General features: G+C 40.0%; 1 protein-coding gene across 8 annotated transcripts in view; it reads left to right on the forward strand.

Moving 5' to 3' along the window:
* The window catches only part of LOC119650746 (protein roadkill), a 189,967-nt gene that overhangs the window by 132,077 nt on the left and 35,174 nt on the right, over positions 1 to 22,716 (forward strand). For 7 of the 8 annotated variants that reach the window (XM_038053823.1, XM_038053826.1, XM_038053824.1 and 4 more), the window contains one exon: positions 3,985 to 4,138. In XM_038053823.1, coding sequence (XP_037909751.1) covers positions 3,985 to 4,138 — 154 coding nt within the window. Of the gene's footprint in view, positions 1 to 3,230; positions 3,253 to 3,984; positions 4,139 to 22,716 lie in introns of those variants that run through there. The other variant, XM_038053828.1, reaches the window with a different exon arrangement.

Raw genomic sequence — 22,716 nt, forward strand, 5'->3', positions numbered from 1 at the left:
TCCTACACAAATAAGAAAATTGAGAATGGATTTTGACGGAGATCTTCCAATAATACATGTATGTGTATGAAAACAGGTTTGACTTGAAACCCTTCCGCTTGTCCAGTTTTACGCTTTAAAGCAGATAAGATAAGAAAGGATCTCAATCGGAGATACACCGAGAAATAGTTTAATAAAAAACGATAGAAGAGAAAAGATCTCGGTCGAATAGATACGACGCGAGCACGAAAAATTTGAATAAAATAAAAATTGACGGACTTATTTTGTGTTTTTATATTAGTGTATTTAAGAATTTTACAAATATAATGGGAAAAAAGTTATTTTATTATTATCTTATAACTATTATTAGCAATTGGAATGATATGCTTTGCATTGGAGAACCTCCGAAAGTAGTTTTGGCATTGATCTGACTAATTTGAATGTTTCTTCTTCGCTAATTTTGGCCCATTCCTCCATAATAACGCATTTAAGCATTTCTTTCCAGGCAATGTTATGTTTGCAAATCTTACGCTCCAGTAAATCCCACAAACGTTCTATGGATTTAAGGCCTGGTAATTAAGGGGGTGTATATAATTGATGTTTGGTGTTATAAAGTAGCCACAACTTAACATTTTGCGCCGTGTGCTTAAGATCATTATCCTGATGGAACCAAAAATCTTGTCTTAGGTTCAGCTGTTGTGCACTTTGTTGTAAATTTTGTTTAAAAATATTTAAATAACCATACTGATCCATTATGGATTCTATAAATGTGAATCTTTCAACCCTTGTAGCTGACATACCCCCCCAAACCACAATACCATCTCCTCCGTGCTTAACCATTGGAACAAAGTTTTCTCTATTAAGCGGTTTTCCTACTCTTCCGAGTATTTCAAAGATGCAGAACTTGCTTGTCGGAAAACAGAACCCGTTCCCAGAATTTTGGAGCAATTTTTATGTATTTATTAGCGAACTTCCTTCTTTTCTTTTGGTTGTGGGATATTTGCGGCTTTCTACACGCTACATGGCAATGATAATCGGCTTTTTTTCAATATTTTTCGTATAGCATCTTCATGAAAGTCTTTGTTGAAGGATTCCCTTACATGTTCGCTAACTTTGGAAGCCGTAATTTTTGGAACTTAAATGGACAAACAGGCCGTGGCTTGGACAAAACAGAACTCGTGAATTGAAAGTTTTTAATAACGCACTGGATGGAAGAGTGACTTCTACTAATAGTTTTCGAGACTTTACGTAAAGATGTTCCTTCACTGCGTAATTTTAAGAACAATCCTCGTTCACACAGATCACGGTTTTTAATCTGGAAAAAACTGTCACCGAGTTAAATCACTTCAATTCACACCAATTTTGTAGTGTTTTGTTATTCTATGTAATTTTGACACACTTTTACGTTGTAAAATAAACGTTCCCCGAAGTGTATATGTACGAATACTTTGTCTGGCAGCAAAAAAATAAAATGCAAAGCTGCATTTTTCCACTGAAAAAAAAAAATATATTACGGAAGCACAGGGCTTGGAAAACATACCAAAAATAAAGTAAACATTCCGATAAATCGGTGATATTAGATAAGTAAACAAAACTATTTTATTTATTTTTTTAAATTAACTTTAAAATTGAACATTGAAGTGTATGAATAGTTATTCTCGCAAGTGTATGTACATATTGAACTCATCTAGAAACGTTGCTTATTACGCATATTAATGCATATATACCTATAAACGAACATACCTATCTAAATTGATTACACGAAATTTCAATATTTACACTTTAATCCATTCGGCAAAGTATCCATTTGTACATACAGTATCTCACAAAATTGATCAGGCTCAGATTAATTACGCTTTTTATTTAATGCTTTAGTTTCAATGTGTATAAAGATTTGCAGATGCAAATAGCATTTCATATTTTGGTTGCTTATTGTTTAAACTTCTATTATCGACATATTCCAGCCAGAACTAGCGGTATATTAATTTTGGATTGTGTGTCAAATGATCGTGTGATCAATTTTGTGAGTTTCTTCTGTGGAATACACGGGTGGTTGACAGCAGTTATCGCTTTGTAAAAAGGTGTCAAATTAAAGAGATTAGATAAATTTAAAGGAAAGACGTTCAAATAAATTCAAAATTAATCATTGAGGTGGCTATTATCGTCGGTAGACACGGGGTAGGAAAACAAGATTTTTAGCCACAACATTTCCAAGGAAATTGAGGAAATGCTTCGTAATGACGAAACAAATTGGCAAGTTTCAATGGGGTTTGAATTTCTGCTGGCCTGGTAACCAAAATCCACCAAAAAAATTTACGAATTGCCTTAAAAAATAAGGCAAATCACAAACGGATTTTTATCCAAGTCTAGGAGCAGAAACTTGTAAGGAGTATAAAAAGCGGTAAATACTAAAATGTAGTAGAAATATGGCACAGCCTTGGACATATTGACAAACTGGAAATATTTTCAAAAACTGTTCGACGAACACTGTGAAATGCTGGCGCCCAAAAATCCAGAATCCTCCTCACAAGAAATTTCAATTGGCGTTCGCAAAAAAATAGAAAACCGAAACTACGGATGACTAGGGACCAGGTTTTGGATCAGATGTCCGCGAATGGGTGTAGTAGCATCGTTGAAGGAAAATAAAACCATATCATGTACTGCCAACATTGAAGTTTGCACGAGGCTCAAATATGCTGGGACTGTATGACAAGAAAAGGACCCTGGGAGATTGTAGAAGATGAAAGGTAGAATGACTGCAGAATCTTATATTAATCGTTTAAGTACGAATAGATATTATTCTAAAATTGCGGTGCTTCGTTATAAGCACGATTGGGTCAGTGTGTATTTGGCGCTCGATGGGAATGCGTGAAGATGCCTTAGATCAATTTAGATGCGTGTATATATATTAATACATCAGTATACGGTAGTAGGCAATTTTTATTTAGGATGACCATAATATTTATGACTAATATTAGAGTTTGGCAATATATGAAGAAATATTTTGCATTTTCAGTTATATACGAATGTAAAAACAAAACTTATACTCGAATTGCCAGCTTCTGGTATTCCGATTTGTTAAGTGACTGTGTCCAATGCGAAGGTACTTTCAAATTAACACAATTCTGAGATAATTGTGCTGAAATTTTCATGTTTCATGTTTTTTCATGTACAGTTTTCCTTTTACGGACCCCAAAAAAAACATCACTACTTACAAGAGCCAATCAAATGAGATGGAAGAAAGCAACAAAGCCTAGGGAACAGTCAGTTTAGGTAAACGCAGCGAATCAATGGCAGCAAAAAAGAATATAGCTAAGTTTTTATCCAGATCGGGGTTTAAGGGTTAATAATATTCCGTCGAAATTGTGCACCTTAAAACAATTCAATTGCAGTATTACATTGAACTGATACATATGCCATATTAAATAGCGATATATGCATTCGTATGAAATAACCATTTTTTTCATGCACATATTTTTATTGGAAATCGATTAAAGGTAACAAAGTTAGTCCTTTTCAAGTGTTTTGCTGTGTTTGAAATTATTGTTCAAGAAAGGACCTTGTCGTATAATAACAATTACCATATTAGTGGAAAAAGTTCCATTTATATATTATAGCTAACAGGGCGTTAGAGAAAAATATAGAGATTAGTATTTCCTCGTAAAGATGCAGCTTTAGCATTCCTCTTAAGTGTACTTGTTCGATTCCTGACTTATTTTTTGATATGGCTCGATTTTATATGTACATACATTTAGTAATCTTTTACTCTTCTGAAAAAATCTTGAATTTCATAACATCTGCGGTAAAATGTTCTTTTTGTCGCCCTCCTATTACATCCAAGTTACATGTAGAACTTAAATTAATATATTGACTGTGAGGAGTTTATTACTCCTTTCAAAAATTTTCCTTCATGTATGTATATATTCAACATGGAAGTAGAATGTTGCTTGGAGTTTGCTACATACAATCTAATATAATATATAATTTATTTTTTTCCTTTTGCAGATTGCCGGTGGCCAACGAATGTCCGGCAGGCCAAACTGCTAGAGTTTCATCCAACCCCCTTTCTTCAACTAGCACAATGGCGGTCAGTCGTGTGCCGTCGCCACCATTACCAGAAGTAAATACACCAGTTGCAGAGAATTGGTGTTATACTCAAGTAAGTTTTTTTGAATCAATAGATTTAATTTCCAGGAAAATTGCTTTCATAAAATACTCTGTCATTAAAAGGGGCTCTTTGTGAATATATGCATGTATTTGTAGTTATTTTTATGTCATCCTAAAATGGCAGGAAGTTTTCAAATGCAACAAACTATGACTTGGAAAATAAGGATCCTCACTGTGGAAATGGAAATAGGGCCATTGACCATGGAAAGTTAATTGAGGGAAAATACACTTTGCTGTTATTCGAGAGACCGTCATGTATTAATGAGGACGGCATCATTGTAACTTCGGTTTCATAAGTTGAGGAAGGTCATGGTATTCGACACTGACACTCGTTCTCGAAACACTAAGACGTTGTAATTGGCGAGGAAACTAATTAATTTAAAGGTTACTTGGCATTAGCAATTGCAAATTCAATTGTTTTTCCAAAATATGCAACAAATTTTTCTTATTTTTATTCGTTATTCGAACAATTTCAATTGAAAACCCACCTCAAACAGTTATTCAGCGGTTTTGATTGATAATTAAAAGTTAAATATTACTGGAGGATTTTTGTTTTGTGATTTTCTTATGGATTTTGTAACAAGTTGAAATTCTGAAGCTGGGCGCTTCGAGTATGAAAACTTTGTGTTCATCTTACCCGAGGAATTTTCTATGTGCATTTTTCAATTCAAACATGCTTAGCTAAGAACAGCAAATATGCTTTCATATATTGCCAAATTCCAAGATATAATTATGTGCCCATCCTAAACAAACAAGCGTAGCTTGTTGGCGCATACTGATGCATACATATATATGTACGCATCGCAGTTGATCGAACGCTTTTGAATATTTCCTCTTTACTCTGTGCATAAAAGCATACATACGTAAATCCATACGCAAATTAAATACTACTGGTATCAACCACATATGTGTATATCCATCTTATTGTATACTACCGGCAAATTTGATTAGCATATTCATATGTCTGTTTCGGGTGATTGATGAAACTAACTAAAAACAAATCGGACGCTTCGGGTAAAAAGGTTTTGTGTTTATCTTGTGTGAGAAACTTTCTATGCACGTTTCTCTCCACTCGTACACAGCTAAAAAATTCAAAATATTTATATGTCTCCAAACTCTAACTCGGCCGTTCATATGAGTTCACTTTATATTGGGTTGGGAAAAAAGAAATGTCGTATTTTGTCAATAGATGGCAACACTTAAACATATCTTGTGTTGCGCTTATCGCATCGGGCCAGGGTCATTCTATACGGCGATTTGACGACGACAATATGTGGTACAAGTGCCTCTTTGACAGTGTTGTGATCGTGTGTTTCAGTCTCAAGTTATAGCGCGTCAAGGATGGAGTCCACCAACAAGAAATTCGTCATATTTTACGTTTTTACTACCTGAGAGGTAAAAATGCAACGAAGGTTTATGGGTCCGATACTGTAACGATTCGCACAGCACGGTGTTGGTTTGATCGATTTCGTTCTGGTGTAGTGGATGTCGAAGATACACCCCGTACTGGTAGGCCAATCGTCGTACAAACGGATAAAATCGTCGAAATCATCCAAGTAGACTGGCATGTGAGCATTTGGTCGATTGACTAGGAACTGGGTAGACCATAAAACCGTTTGGAATCATTTGCAGAAGATTGGATTCCAAAAAAAGCTGGATGTTTGAGTGCCACACGAGTTGGCGCAAAAAAATCTCTTGGACCGAATCAACGCCTGCGATGCACTGTTGAAACGGAACGAATTCGACCCATTTTTGAAGCGGATGGTGACTGGTGATGAAAAGTGGATTACGTATGAAAACCTCAAGCGAAAAAGATAGTGGTCGAAGCACGGCGCGCTGGCCCAAACCATCGCCAAGCCCGGTTTGACGGCCAGGAAGGTTTTGCTGAGTGTTTGATGAGATTGGAAGGGAATCATCCATTATGAGCTGGTCAAATATAGCCAGACCCTCAATGCGGTCCTCTACTGTAAGCAACTCGACCGTTTGAAGCAGGCGGTTCATTAGAAGCGGTCAGAATTGGTCAATAGGTGTTGTGTTCCACTAGGACAATGATCGGCCTCACACATTTTTGATGACCCGCCAGAAACTACGGGAGCTCGGACTGGATATCCCATCGCACCCACCGTATAGTCCGGATCTGGCACCAAGTGATTACCATCTCTTCCGGTCCATGCAAAACGCTCTTGGTGCTACTAAATTGGCCTCAAAAGAGGCTTGCGAAAGCTAGCTGTCTAACTTTTTTGCAAATAAGGAGGGGGGATAATGAAATTGTCTTCTAAATGGTAACAAGTTTGCGAACAAAACGGCGCATATTTGACGGTCGGATAAGTCGGATAATTCTATGTATGTTAAATAGAGCGTCAAATTTCGATCACAAATACGACATTTCTTTTTCCCCAACCCAATATGACGGTGGTGTGCGATAATGGTTTGCCTCGTTGTCTATAATGACCCCTTATACTGACGCCAAATTTTGTACCTCTAAAATGAAACTTCAAAAACATACCTTAAAAATCGATCTTCTGTTTTTCTGCTGAAAAAAATCCCATAACACCTTAAGAATGACATCCTGGAAAGATTAAAATGGAGAATATATTCAAATACAAGTTTTAAGAGATTTTGTGTATTTCTTTTATAAAAACATTTGAGTGGACTGCTAAAGAGGTGAAAGGAGCACTTCACCACGATCCTGAATTGCATTACGTCCCGTGAATTTCCGAAGCTACCGTAACATGCGGATACAGAATGCACCTCTAAAGGCAAATGAAATTATCTTTTCCATCAACACATTCAAATGAAATAAAGGCAGGCCTCCCTATGGAACTTTTCCGTGCGTCCCCTGCACTTTCAGCAGACTTGTTACTTCTACTGGAACGTATTAAGGAACCATTCGAAAATTTGATTGACTGAGAGCAGAATGGATTCCACTGTGGATTCTCCTGTATGGATCACATTTAGACCTTTTGGGTTATTGTGGAGCGGTCTGCGGAGTTTAGACCACCGTTTAATACTTTAGTCAGAGGCCTATCCGGAGAAACTAATAACTATCATTAAAACGACATATGAAGACGCCAAATGTCCAAATGCTCTATCGACGTCAAACCTCAGTGTCGAAAACGAATCCCGGTAGGATCGCGTCTTGCCACTGATACTTTTCATTCTCGTTATCGATGACATTTTTCATGCTGCTTTGACTCGACGATGCTTTCTTGTTCAGTCATGGACCTTGTCGTATTGATTCTGAACTTGGGGAAGGAGGCGAGCGGGGTCAGACTGAAGATTGAACACCATCAAGTTTCTTGACTGGTCATCACAATCGCAATCTTCCTATTTGCATTAATGAGTAGACTATCGAAGTTGTCAAACAATTTGTATTTTAATCCGCTTCCGCTGTTGAAAATTTGGAAACGCAACTACCTCAACACCAATAACAAGTTTATATGAAAATCATTCCGAGCTTCCACATTCATTAGCAGAAGCGTTGTTTCAACAAAGTACTTCAACCTTTAGAGAATCTGAAAGATTCAGTCCATAGTTAATATGTCACGCCTATCATAATTACAAGTTGTTTTGAAGAACACAGGCGACTACATTTTCGCCCAGGGCAGAACCAAGCGGATGGCGGAGTTCCCTTAATTCCAAACAAAATAAGCATATTTTGGGATTTTTTCAACGACAATGAAGTAAATTAAAATTCTGATACAGGTATATGATGAACTGTATAAATTATTTTTTTTAAAGTAATGCACCCTACAATTTTGAAGGTTTTGCGTAAATCAAAATCTTATTAAAATTGGTTTAATATCTGTCTGTCATACGCATTTTTCTCGGAAACGGTTATAGCGTTTGACACCAAATTTGGTAGAAAGGTGGTTACATCATTCTACGTGGAATTTGACGGCGGTCCCCATACATGCAAAAGGGAATGTACATTTTTTTCACCAAATATCAAATTAAAGGTCTCGGTTAGTACTTTTCGTGGTGGTGGAAATCGCACTATTAGTAACAAAGTAATAATGAGTCACAGTTGTTGCTTCTGTGCAAATTCAAGATTTTGAATGGATATTCTCACATAATATGTGGATATATTTCGTGCTAGGCACTAATGGGACAAAGCTCCACTAGAATTTTTTTATAAAAGAAATACACAAAATCTCTCAAAACTTGTATTTGAATATATTCCCCATTATTCGAATATGTCATCCTTAAGGTGTTAAACAGAACAGAAGATCGATTTTTAAGGTTTTGTGTGAAAATTATTTAAGCTGTGATTTGATTAAAATGAATTACTAAAGTTACAATATTCTCCTTCTGTAAAATATGGATGTTTAAAAATAAAGTCATACTAAGATTAAAGTGGTGACCCCGAAGAACTCGCCCCATTGGAACGAAGAAAAAAGGCAGGTTTTTGCGGAAATTTGGGATTGCGACGATTGTGCCCAGGTAGAGCGAGGCAGCGCAGTCAGGACTGGAACAAGCGCCGACATCGTCACAACCGACTGTGTCCGTTGGTAAATTTCTTATACCAGAAATTCTGCATCTGATCCAGACCTGGGCCCCTCTATTTCTTCGAGCTGTTTATGGCTCGTCGAACTTCCACTTCGGTAACAGCCGCAAAATTCATGTCAGGCGTATACCTTCAGCGGTGATCCACTCAGCATGCTCAACATGCTGGGCGGGTACTCCAATACTCTTTCGTTTCCGTCACCGAAAACTGTACTGTCTGGACGCTCTGTTGGGATTGGTTGAGAGATCTGAAAAAGCTCCGCTGGTTCCTCGCGAATGTTGCATTCTGGACACGTCTGGAATGACTTTCGCCATAGCATCGTAACCGACTGCATAAGACAGAAAGTTTCTGTTTTAGTGTGTCCAGAATTTCAACTACGGGTGTCTCACTGGGGATGGTATAGGTCCGGTAAACCATCTGCACTTTATTTCTCATCCGTCTGCTGGCATTGCCAGTCCTGATCTGAATCAACCTAGCAATGTCCTGCCTTATGCAATCTCATCTTTGATTTGAGATAGAATTCCCGGAGTTGCTGGAGATGCATAGAGCCTGGGAATGCCTGGTCTATGCAAAGGATCCATATCCGAAAATTCTATATACGCTCTTTGGAATCCGCCCCGAACCTCAGTTGGACGGTGGAGAAGAGTGCTTCGGCGGGTACTGAAACTGTTACCTGCAGTGCGGCGTTGTTGATGCCGCCTCTGCTAAAAATCTCAAATATTCCTTCATATTTTTTTCAAACTACAAAATATTCGTACATATTCAGACGGTCTAGGCCTCCTTAATAAGAAACTCCAGACATCCCGGTTTTGCGCCGAGGTCCACCAATTCGATATCGCCATCGCTCCATCTCAGGCAGGGTCTGCCTCGTCTTCTTTTCCTACCATAGATACTGCCCTTATAGACTTTTCGGGTTGGATCATCCTGATCCATACGGATTAAGTGAACCGCCCACCGAAACCTATTGAGCCGGATTTTATCCACAACCGGACGGTCATGGCATCGCTCATAGATTTCGGATGTACGAGTATATGTAGGCTACGGAATCGTCCATCCTCATGTAGGGGGCCAAAAATTCTTCGGAGGATTCGTCTCCCAAACGCGGCCAAGAGTTCGCAATTTTTCTTGCTAAGAACCCAAGTCTCCGAGGAATACATGAGAACTGACAAGATCATTATCTTGTACAGTAAGAGCTTTAACGCTATGGTGAGACGGTTCGAGCGGAACAGTTTTTAAGGTTTTGTGTGAAACAAAACCTTATTAGAATCGAGACGGTGTCTGTCTGTCTGTCTTTTTTTTTTTTTTTTTTTTTTTTTTTGAGGAGGTGGAAATCTTCAAAAGACACTGGTCTGGACACACCAGCGTGTGGGATTTTTACCCACTAAAACCACCCCTGACTCCCCCCCTACCCCGTGGAACCACCTTTAGGTATTACATCACGGGGCGGAGTTAGCTTACTTTAGCTAGGTCTCCTTCCGTCTTCCCGCGGGGTCCGTAACCGCGCCTTCCTCACTTCTTCTGCTTTTCGCAGTTTCTCCTGGATCACTGCGATCATGAAATTGATCGCATCCCAGTCTTCCTGGCAAGCTACCATTCTCCGGACAAAATTTTCCGGTGATAGCACTTCACCTAGAGTTTCCTCTAGGTTCCTCCTTTCTTCCACGAACCTAGGACATTGGAAGAATACGTGCGCTGGGTCCTCCGGGACCCCGTCGCAGTTTGGACAATTAGGCGAGGTGTCCAATTTAAACCTGTACAGGTATTGACGGTATCCTCCATGGCCGGTGAGAAACTGGGTGAGATTATAATTGATCTCCCCATGCTTTCTCTCCAGCCACTCCCTGATGGAAGGGATCAACCTGTAAGTCCAACGACCTTTTTCTGACTGGTTCCATCGCTGTTGCCACCTGCTTACGGATCTCTCTCTTTTGGCTTTTTTCACCTGCGATAAGGGAGAGATGGACCTGGTGTTATAAATGTTCATCATTTCGGTTGCCAGGATGTCAATTGGCATCATTCCCGAGATGATGAACGCTGCATCGTCTGAGACGGTCCTGAAGGCAGAACACACCCTTAAGGCTGTTCTTCTGTAAACCCTACTCAGTTTATATGCATTTCCTAAAACCTGCAGCGCGTTTCCCCAAACTGGGACTGCATACAGCATGATAGAACTCACCACCTTGGCTATGAGCAGCCTGCAAGTATGCCGCGGTCCTCCTACGTTCGGCATCATCCTTGCGAGAGCCATACTCGTGGTGGATGCTCGTTTACAAGTATGCTCTATGTGCTGCTTAAAATTGAGTTTTCCGTCTATCATCACCCCCAAGTATTTGATGGCCGGCTTGGAAGTGATGATACGATCCCCGATTCTGACGCAGGTGTAATTTCTTTTGCGGCGCTTAGTGATGAGGACCGCTTTCGTCTTTTCCTCCGCGAGTGCCAGTCCAGCACTTTCCAGCCAAGCCTTAACAGCACTGATTGCTTCGCTTGAGTACAACTCAGCATCCTCGAGATTCTTTGCGACCACAACCAGTGCTATGTCATCGGCGTAACCCACCACCGTGGCCTCCTCCGGAACCGGAAGGTTAAGCACATCATTGTACATGATGTTCCACAGTAGTGGGCCCAGTACAGAGCCCTGTGGGACACCCGCGGAGACAATGTACTCCTTGGGTCCATCATCGGTATTATACCACAATGTTCGCTCGTGCAAATAGTTATCTATGATAGTGGCAAGGTAGGTGGGAACACCAATCGTCGCCAGAGACTTTCGTATAAGGTTCCAATTGGCCGAGTTAAAAGCATTCCTCACATCCAGGGTGACCACCACACAATATTTGCTGGTAGAACCCCTTCCGTGAATTGCATTTTCGGCCAAGCCAGTAACCATTTTGATGGCATCAATGGTTGATCTGGCTTTGCGGAACCCATACTGTCTATCTGAAAGGCCGCCTTGGCTCTCGACGACTGGGAGTAGTCTATTATAAATAACCCGCTCCAACATTTTCCCCATAGTGTCTAGAAGACATATGGGTCTATAGGAGGACGGTTCCCCTGGCAGCAACACCAACTTCTACCGCTTCCACGTCGCTGGAAAGATACCCTCGGACATGCACGCTTCGAACAGCTCCGCGAACATATCCGGTCTACATTTGACGGCAAGTTTGAGCGCCTTATTCGGTATGCCGTCCAGACCCGGGGCTTTGCTGTCGCCTATTCGACTGCAGATCTCCAGCAGCTCGTCCCTGGTGACTGGTGGAAACGGCGTCACATTCAGGGGACGCTGGAAAGTGTTAGTACCCCGCTCTTGCTGGGGAAATAACCCCTGGATTATTTTCAACAAGAGCATAGGGCACGTGATCTGCGGTGATGATCGGCCTCTGAATCGCCCTGTCACGATTTTATAGGCGCTACCCCACGGATTTATATCCGCTTCTAAACAGAGCTCCTTGAAACATTCCCTCTTACTCCGCTGGATGGCGAGCTTGAGGTTCTTGCGGGCTTCCCTATAGGCATACTCCTTTTGCCTTTGATCGATCCTATCTATTGCCCTCTGAGCCGTTCGTCTGGCTCTGTGACAAATCGATCGAAGACTGGCAAGTTCACTATTCCACCAATAATTGGGTCTTCTAGTGTAGAATGAGCATCTCCTAGGCATCGACGCGTCACATGCCTTGGAGACGCTTTGTGTAACATGGAGAGCTCTATCCGTGGACGTACCGGCTTTGCTAGGCAGGTCTAGCCACACTTCCATGAATGTTGGCTCATCCATCGCTTTTGCAGACCATCCTGGTGTTCCTCTGGATTTCGGCTTCCGGGGTGTCTGTCTGTCTGTCTGTCTGTCTGTCACACCCGATTTATTCGGAAACGGCTGGACTGATTATCACGAAAATTGGTGAAAGTATGTAATCTGGTGTTCCCTTTACATGCAGTAAGTGGCGCCATCTTGTGTTAAGTTTAAGGGGGGCTCCCCATACATGTGAATGGAGGGCGCAATTTTTTTTTCACAGAATGTAGCCATATGGGATATCAAATGAAAGGTCTCAATCAGTACTTTTCGAAACTGGTTCAATATTTGATATTGGGTGAAACATAGAGGAGTGAGGGCTCAAAATATGACCCCCAAAAAGTGTAACAGGTCTCGTTCTCAGAACCTATCCAACCGAAAATTCTGAAAAAAACCACTGTGGTGCATCTCTACGAAATCTAGGCCTCAAAATATATCCGGTTCCGATATCTGCACAAATAAAGTTAATAATAGTATATTTTCACATTTTAGAAATTTACCCGGCACCCCCTTTATGTTCTTCCCAGAAGTACAAAATTTGGCGTGCGTGTAATCAAGAATATAATGCACAGTTTGGTCAAGTTTGAAGAAAATCCAACTATTATTAACAAAGTTATAGGGGGTGAAACTTTACATTTTTTTGTGAATTTCGTGTACTCTACAACCTGCATGACGTCATCATCACATATCAATTCGTCAATACCGCAACGAAATGAGTTCTTATGAATTGGGTCGCAGAGAATTATTTTGTTTTAGTTTTTTTAGTTATTTGCCAGCCAGACATGTGTGCATGAAGGTATATAATATATGCGTGCTAATGAACTTTGCGGGTAGTGCCTAATTCAAATAGATATAAGAAGTAAATCGGAAATATGGATACGATCAATTTATGTACGTGCCTATATGTGTACAGTATTCGAAAATATTAGGTTGTTGCAAATGAAATGTCGGATATTTGAGTAAAATTTCAAAAAACTATAACTTTTATGAAAATTAATTTTATTAGTCAAAATAAGAACCAGCAGCTTCAATGCACTTCTCCCAACGAGATACAAGGGCATTTATTGCAGTTTCGTAAAAGTCTGGGTTTCTAGAGCTAAGAAATTCTTCAAAGGCACTTTTGACAGCTACTTCATTGCTGAATTGTTTCCCCGCCAAAAAGTGATCCAAATGCTTAAAAAAGTGGTAGTCGGTTGGCGAGAGGTCGGGTGAATATGGTGGATGAGGAAGAGTCTCATATCGTAATTCATTTAATTTTTGGACCGTCATTCTGGAAACATGAGGTCGGGCGTTATCATAGAGCAGTATCACTCCATCTCTGTTGACCAATCTAGGCCGCTGAACACGTAATTTCTCGTGCATTTCATCAAGTTGGGCACAATATTTCTCTGCATTAATTGTTTCACCACGCTCCAAAAACGAATAATGAATAATTCCAGATGCAGACCACCAAACAGTTACCATTACCTTCTTCGGGTGAAGGCTCGGTTTTGGCATGTGTTGTGGAGGCTGATCGGCATCTAGCTATTGCGCTGATCTGCGACGGTTGTCATACAATATCCACTTTTCATCGCATGTCACTATTCTGCGCAAAAAGGGATTGTTCCTGTTGCGGTTGAGTAGAGAACTGGATATTTCCATTCGCAGCGCCATGTTTTGCTCGTTGAGTTCATGCGGAACCCACTTATCAAGCTTCTTCACCTTTCCAAGCTGTTGTAAGTGCCGAGATACTGTCGAATAGTGTACGCCTATTTTCTCTGCAATGTCACGAATCGATGATCGGGGATCAGATTCCACTATCAAACGCAACTCGTCGTTGTCGATCGATGGTCCTGGGTGTTCACGAGGTTCACTTTGGAGGGTCATGTCGCCTGATCGGAATTTTTCGAACCACCGCTGTGTCGTTCGTTCGTTTGCTGCGTCAGCTCCAAATGCTCTGCAAATGTTTCTGGTTGCCTCCGCTGCGTTGTGACCAAGTTTAAATTCATATAGAAAAAGTAGACGTTTTTGACTCCCTTCCATGCTTTTTTCTTTGAGTTTTACTGACGATGACGATTGAAACTGAAATGACTCCTTGATCGAACGAACGACTATTTATACTCAATTATCCCATACCACCAGAGTCACCTTGCGGCAGTTTTAAACATTAAAATCATAACTAACTTCACTTCATTGAAAAATCCGACATTTCATTTGCAACAACCTAATAGGCAGTTTGTTTATTTAGGGTGAGCGTAATATCTATGACTGTAATATGTACGTATGTCTCGTAATTTGGAAAAATATGAAGAATTATGTTGGATGTGTAGCTATATACGGATAGAAAAATGTGCGTTGAAATTGCTTACATAAGATGAACACAAAACCTTTATATCCGAAGCGCGAGCTTCCGGTATTCCGACTTGTTGTAAGCTGAAATAGGCTCTGTTGGCTGACAACAACTGTGCGCGCATTTCATCATCGTAGCTATTATCGGTTGAAGTGTTCGACCCTAGATAGGAGAAATTATCAGCGGTCTCAAAGTTGTAGTCTTCTATCTATATTCCTCCCGTTTGACCAGTGCGGTTTGATGTTGTTGCTTGGCTTGTTTTTGGTGCTGACGTTGCCACCATATACTTTGTCTTGTCTTCATTGGTGTGCAGCCCAAGGATGAAGCCAGTTTGTAGGTCTCGGGTGGTTCTTCCCATGATGTCGATATCGTCAGCATAGGCCAGTAGTTGGGTGGACTTAAAGAGGATCGTACCTCTTGCATTTACCTCAGCATCACGGATCACTTTCTTGAGGGCCAGGTTAAAGAGGACGCATGATAGCGCATCCTCTTGTCGTAGACCGTTGTTGATATCGAATGGTCTTGAGAGTGAACCTCCTGCTTTTATCTGGCCTCGCACATTGGTCAGGGTCTGCATAGTCAGTCTTATCAATTTCATCGGGATACCGAATTTTCTAATGACCGTGTACAGTTTTACAGCGGCTTTAAAGTCGATGAAGAGATAATACAACTGATGTCCATATTCCAACAGATTTTCCACCGCTTGCCGCAGAGAGAAAATCTGATCTGTTGCTGATTTGCCTGGAGTGAAGCCTCTTTGGTATGGGCTAATGATGTTCTAGGTGTATGGGGCTATCAGACCTAGCAAATTAGCGGAGAATATCTTATAGATGGTACTCAGCAACGTGATACCTCTATAATTGCTGCACTGTGTGGTATCTCTCTTTTTATGTATGAGACAAATAATGCCTCTTTCCCAGTCGTCAGGCATTGATTCGCTGTCACACACCTTCAGCACAAACATTGCCTATTACCGAATACTATACTTATATATGACCCCCTACATGAGGATGGACGATTCCGTAGCCTACATAACGACGAAACCTATGAGCGATACCATGACCGTCCGGTTGTGGATAAAATCCGACTCAATAGGTTACGGTGGATGGTATGGATGAGGATGATCCAGCCCGGAAAGCCTATAAGGGCAATATCTATGGTAGAAAAAGAAGACGAGGTAGATCCTGCCTGAGATGGAGCGATGGCGTAGGTCAGGATGCCAGACAGCTTTTAGGGATATCGAATTGGTTGACCTCGGCGCAAAACCGGGATGTCTGGAGTTCCTTATTAAGGCAGGCCTAGACCGGATACCGGTTGTTGCGCCGTGGATGATGAAACTTATATGTGCATGTATATAAATTGATCGTACACCTATTTACGAATTACTTCGTATAGTAAAGTATACAAATGTCCATACAAAGTACGTATATTGAATACCGCTTGATTAATGTACAAATATCTCTATCTGAATTAAGCACTATCCCAAAGATTCATTTACATATACATATAAATACACACATATATCTGTGTCGAGTAGTTGATATATGAATGATTAAAATGAAATGTTTCCCTACGACCCCCCATTCATATGAGCTCACTTTGTTGTGGTATTGACAAATTGATATGTTATGACGACCTCGCACACGTTTTAGAATACATGTAATTCATATAAAATGTAAGTTACTGAGAATGAGACCTGTTCCACTTTTTAAGGGTAATATTTTGAACCTTCACTCCCCTATATTTCACTCGAAATCAAATACGGGACCGGTTTTGAAAAGTACTAATTCAGCACTTGCACTTGATAATCCACACAGCCAAAAAAATGCACCCTCCTTTTCCATGTATGAGGAACCCCCCTTAAACTCAACTCAAAATGACGCCACTTGCTGTATGTAAAGGGATCCACAGACCACGCTTTTTCATCAACCTTTAGTGATAATTGATCCAGCCGTTTCCGAATAAATCGGGTGTGTCAGGCACACATCGACTCAATTCTAATAAGGTTTTGTTTGACACAAAGCCTTTAGAATGACTTACCTAATAGCAGCAAAGGGTAAAAGGGCTAGGAAAAAGTAACTTCTTCATATATGGGACTTTATTATTTCAATCGAATGTCAATTATTCTTGTTAATTTTGACGCTAGCATCTTATTTGCATGGCTTCAGATGCAGTAAATTCGCGTGAAAGTGCTAAGTTTGAACTGCAATAACTTCAGGGCTAATAGCGGGATTTTCATGAAATTTTCCATGTGTATGCGGGATATTATCCTCTATAGTGGTACTCCTAGAATGAACTTAGGGGGTTTTCTCTGCCAATTTATAAAAGTTGGTAATGTACCATTAGTAAGTTTAAGTGAGCAGATATCGGAATGAGACATATTTTGATGCCAGGATTTCATATAAGCGCAGCACCCTATTTTTTCGGATTTGTTGGTTGGGTAGTTTTCGAAAATGAGTCCTATCTCCCTTTAAGCGTTTACATTTCGACTCCTTACTCGCGCATTTTACAATTTACGTCAAAAATAATACTAGATTCAGAAATTACTGATCGAGACCTTTCGTTTGATAGACTTGACACGACTACATTCGATGAACAAAAAATTACATCCCTCCTTTGCATGTATGGAGAGACCCCCTTTAAACTCCACCTAAACTATGTCACTCACTGTATGCGTGGGGTTTCATAGTTACCGTATGTCCACCAAATTTCGTTCAGGTCGATTTAGCCGTTTTGGAGAAAAGTGCGTGTAACAGACAGGCAGACAGTGAATCGAATTTACTAAGGTTTTGTTTTACGCAAGAGGTGCATAAATATACACTTGTGAGCAAAAGGGAACATATACAAGTTAGAAATTTATATTTTTCTCCAATAGATTTATATTTTGCTCCAATAGATTTATATTTTGCTCCAGTAGAAAAATCTTTTCATTTTGAAAATTCAAAATATAAATAAATCCAACGTCATTCAAATTTGGAATATGTATAAGCAAGGAAAAAAAAAAATAAAAATTTAATTCACAAAATCTCTGGGCAGCAGAAGCTCGGCTCTTCAGGTATAAGCGTTTTGTGTTCATCTTATGTAAGCAGCTTTCTATGTACGTTTTCCCATTCGTACATAGCTAAGAATGCAAAATATTCCGTCATATATTGCCAAACAAAATATGTATATATATTTACATATTAAAGACATAATTATTGTGCTTTACCCTAAAGAAACAAAGATTGCCTATTACCGTATACGGATGTGTACATGTACGCATTTGAAGTGATCTAATGCTAAAACAGAAAAGCGAAAGTGCCTCCATGGACCTCACTGTTCTCTTAGAGCGCAATAATTTTACGTGCAATTCAATATTTTAACTTTCAATAAAACGTTACTAATATTGATTAAGTTCAAACTTTCCAGAATTATGTCCTATATCATCGCCTAACCTGATGCCAAATTTGGTAATTCTAGGATGAACTTAAGGGGGTTCAAATACATTGTAATTTAAATTTTCAAAATATAGTAATATACTACCAAAATTCAAAAAGTTCCGGGAATGATCGCCGTGTGGCGCTCTTAGCACTTGGTTGTCCTTTTTGTATGTGTGTGTTGCTCAACTGTGCTGATATTGCCGCCAAAGTGTGGCGTTGGCATCAGTTTTGAAAGTTAAGTCGAGTTAAGTAGATGTGTCTCTGAGCGTGTTCACGATTTTCGAGAATTTTCAAAATGAATTTGAATGAGCAACAACGAGTTTGCATTAAATTTTGTGTTAAAAACAATTTCAACGGTACGCAAACCTAGCAAATGTTGCTAAAATGTTTCGGCAACGATGCTTTGAAGAAAACAACCATTTTCGAATGGTACGAACGGTTCAGAAAAGGTCGTGAGTGTGTTGCCGATGATGAGCGCAGCGGCAGGCCATCCACGTCGAAATCCGAAGAAAACGTTGATAAAGTGAAGGAAATGTTGGTCACAAACCGCAAATTAAACATCAGAGAGATCGCCGTGGACTTGAGCATTTGTTTTGGATCAGTTCAAAGCATTGTTCACGATTTCGGTCTCTGTCGTGTTGCAGCCAAGTTGGTGCTGATAGACTTAAGGACCGCGTGCATATCGCAAAGACATGATGTTCATGGCTGATTCTGACCCAACATTCATCAAACGCATCATTACTGGAGATCACGTGGGTTTATGGGTACGACACGTAGTCCAGACATCAGACGAGTGAATGGCACGCTTCGGATGAGTCGATACCGAAGAAACCGCATTGTTTCCAGTCAAAGAAAAAGGCGATCCTCACGGTTTTCATTGATTACCACGGTGTGGTGCATAGTGAATTCTTGCCACAAGGCCAGACTGTCAACAAGGAATACTATTTGTTTTGAAATGTATGCGTGAATCAGTCCGTCAAAAATGGAATCATTTGTGGGAAAATAACTCGTGGATCTTGCACCATGATAATGCACCGTTGCACAATGCCATCCTTATCCACGAGTTCTTGGCTAAAACCAATACGAATACCATCCAACAACCACCGAATTGATTTGGTCCTATGTGATTTCTCCTCTTCAATCGAATCAAAAAACCACTGAGAGAAACGCGTTTCAGTAGCCGAGAGGAGATAATGGGAAAATCGAAGATGGCCCTAATGAAGATGGAGTTTCAAAAATGTTTCGAGGATTGGATCATGCGTTAGCATAAGTGCGCTGCAGTCGATTGGGACTACTTCGAAGGGGACAATATCAATTTTCAACAGTAAACAGGTATTGTTTATTTTTTTCATGGATTCCGAGAAATTTTTGGTCAAGCTAGTATTATTATTAATTTTATTTGTGCAGATCTCGAACAGGATGTATTTTTTTCAGCCCTGTTTCACTTTTTGGGACATACATTTTGAGCCCTCTTTCCCCTCTGTTTCATCCAATATCCGAAATAAGATCGGTTTCAGAAAGTACGAATCGAACCCTTTCATTTGATACCATGATCATATTCGGAGGAAAATAATTTTACACCCTCCTTTCGCCTGTATGGGGAGCCCCCTTCAACACAACAACACAAAATGGGACCACTCATGTAAAGGAACACACACACCATATGGGCTCATCAAATTTTATGACACTAAGTTCTGTCGTTTCCGAGTAAATCGGATATGACAGACAAGCAGACATTGAATTGACTTTAATAAGTTTTGTTTCCCACAAAACTTTAAAAATAACCATTTACATCAAATACAGGGACATTGATAGGAAGTGCTGTATCTTTTTCGACCGATTATCTCCTGTAATCTATGGTGCATCGAATGTACTAACTTTTTTTTGCCATTTGCGGTGTTATATTTGACCATTGCTCTATCAAGGCCCGTTTCAGCACTTCTTTGTTCTTTCTGTCCCTTTTCCTAATTTCGTCCCATAAATGCTTGATTAGGTTTAGGTATGATGACTGGGAGTATGCAGTTGAGTTTGCTATTCACGGACAATGAGGGAAGTGTCTTTCAGACCAATGTCCTTTTGGAAAATGAAATTAAATCCGCTGTCGTAGCGAAAGGTCGCGGTTCAAATCCCACTGGTGACACTCAGTTGTGAATGAGTACCCGAGTCAAATCAGGGTAATAATCTCGGGCGAGCACACAGCTGACCACATTGCCTCCTACAGTGGTACTGTAGTGTACTGTCACGGTCTTGAATGAAGTTCTCTAACACACTTCAAGACCCTGATACAATATGGATTGTTGCACCAACAATTATTATTCTAATTCCACAAATTTTATTTTAAAATATTTAAATATCCATAGTGCTATCAATTATTTCCACATCCATAAAATATACTTTTAAACCAATACGAATATATGCCCTGACTGATTGCTCCTAACGGCCGGATTTTGTTTCCTGTTTAATTATGACATCTTTTAATTATCTGTAGTGTTCCTTAACGCACGCTGCAAGTTGCTTTGAAATTTTCGGGAAAATCTGACGTAATATAAATGAGTGCCCCTTACGCAAAACGGTTTGAAGCTGCGTTCTTGTTCGTCGCTAGTGGATCGATTGGTAAAACAAGACGAAAATGAACGACGATCTGCCTGCTTGAGGCTTAAGACGATCAACTACCGAGGACAGAGTGACCGGCCGAATATAAGGTGTGCTCAAAATAACAACTTAGATCGCGCTACTAGTATTAATCCGCATGATATTTAGTTAACTCTTCAAAAGACCGCGTACAAATCTGAAAGCTGTCGGACTATTACTTTGCGGGATAAAGCACTTTGAGTGAAACATCTTCTGTTAGTTTGAAGAAAATGGATAAAAATCAATTTCATATGCTAATAAAGCATTGCTTTTTGATAAACAAAAAAATACTGTTGAAGCCAAGTCTCGACTTGATAAACATTATTTGGACTTTGCACCAGAAAAATCAACCCTAGAGAATTCGTCTGCTAAGTTTAAACAAGGCTAAATGAGCACCGAGAACGATGCACGGAGTGAAAGCCTCAAAGAGGCTTTTACCGACGAAAACATCAAAATAGTCCACAAAATGATTTTTGATGACCGCAGAGTGGAAGTTGATTGGGATTGCTATGTGCCGATATGTGACAATGCACGAAGCATGGCTCCATTATTTCACACTAGAATCAAAACGATCAGTCATCTGAGTGGACTGCACGTGGTGAACCGCGTGGTATAATTTTCACCGATTATTTTGAGAAGGGAAACACCGCAAATTGCATCAATTGCCTCCTCACCCACCGTATTCTCTAGGTCTGGCCCCAGCGATTTTTTTTCTGTTCTCAGACCTCAAGAGGGTGCTCGCTGGAAAGAAATTTAGCGCCAATGAAGAGGTAATTGCCGAAACTGAGGCCTATTTTGAAGCTAAAGACAAATCGTACTATAAAAATTGTATCGAAAGATTGTATGATCGTTGTAATCGTTTTATCGCGTTCGAAGATAATTATTGAATAATAAAATCAAATTTTATCAAAAAACAAGTCGGGAAACTGGAAGCTGGACGCTTTAGGTATGTAAGATTTTATGTATTTCTTTTTTGAAGCATTTGGGCATTTTCCGAGAGAAATGCGTGTAACAGACAAACAAATGTTTGCAATTGCGACTTTTCGAACGTAGTTTTTACTGATGAGCCGTTTTTTTGGGCATGGAATACTCACAAGCGAACGTGGTCGATACACGGGAACCACCATCCAGCGCACTGTTGAGTGAAGATTTGGGGATATTTCAGTAAACAGGAGTTCGGAAGAAGAAGCAATCAAATTAATAAATATGAGTAAGTGAAGAAAATGACGTCACTCTTTTATTTGTCTATTTATCTGCTATCTGATCAATATTTCTGAAACAGGCTACACCTATAAAAAATGTTTGTGATATATTATTAGGTTGTTGCAAATGAAATGTCGGATTTTTCAATGAGGTGAAGTTAGTTATGATTTTAATGTTTAAAACTGTCGCAAGGTGACTCTGGTGGTATGGGATAATTGAGTATAAATAGTCGTTCGTTCGATCAAGGAGTCATTTCAGTTTCAATCGTCATTGAAGTTCCAAGTAAAACTCAAAGAAAAAAGCATGGAAGGGAGTCAAAAACGTCTACTTTTTCTATATGAATTTAAACTTGGTCACAACGCAGCGGAGGCAACCAGAAACATTTGCAGAGCATTTGGAGCTGACGCAGCAAACGAACGAACGACACAGCGGTGGTTCGAAAAATTCCGATCAGGCGACATGACCCTCCAAAGTGAACCTCGTGAACACCCAGGACCATCGATCGACAACGACGAGTTGCGTTTGATAGTGGAATCTGATCCCCGATCATCGATTCGTGACATTGCAGAGAAAATAGGCGTACACTATTCGACAGTATCTCGGCACTTACAACAGCTTGGAAAGGTGAAGAAGCTTGATAAGTGGGTTCCGCATGAACTCAACGAGCAAAACATGGCGCTGCGAATGGAAATAT

The sequence above is a fragment of the Hermetia illucens genome, chromosome 3 (genome assembly GCF_905115235.1).
Source record: "Hermetia illucens chromosome 3, iHerIll2.2.curated.20191125, whole genome shotgun sequence".
Taxonomy (NCBI): Eukaryota; Metazoa; Arthropoda; class Insecta; order Diptera; family Stratiomyidae; genus Hermetia; species Hermetia illucens.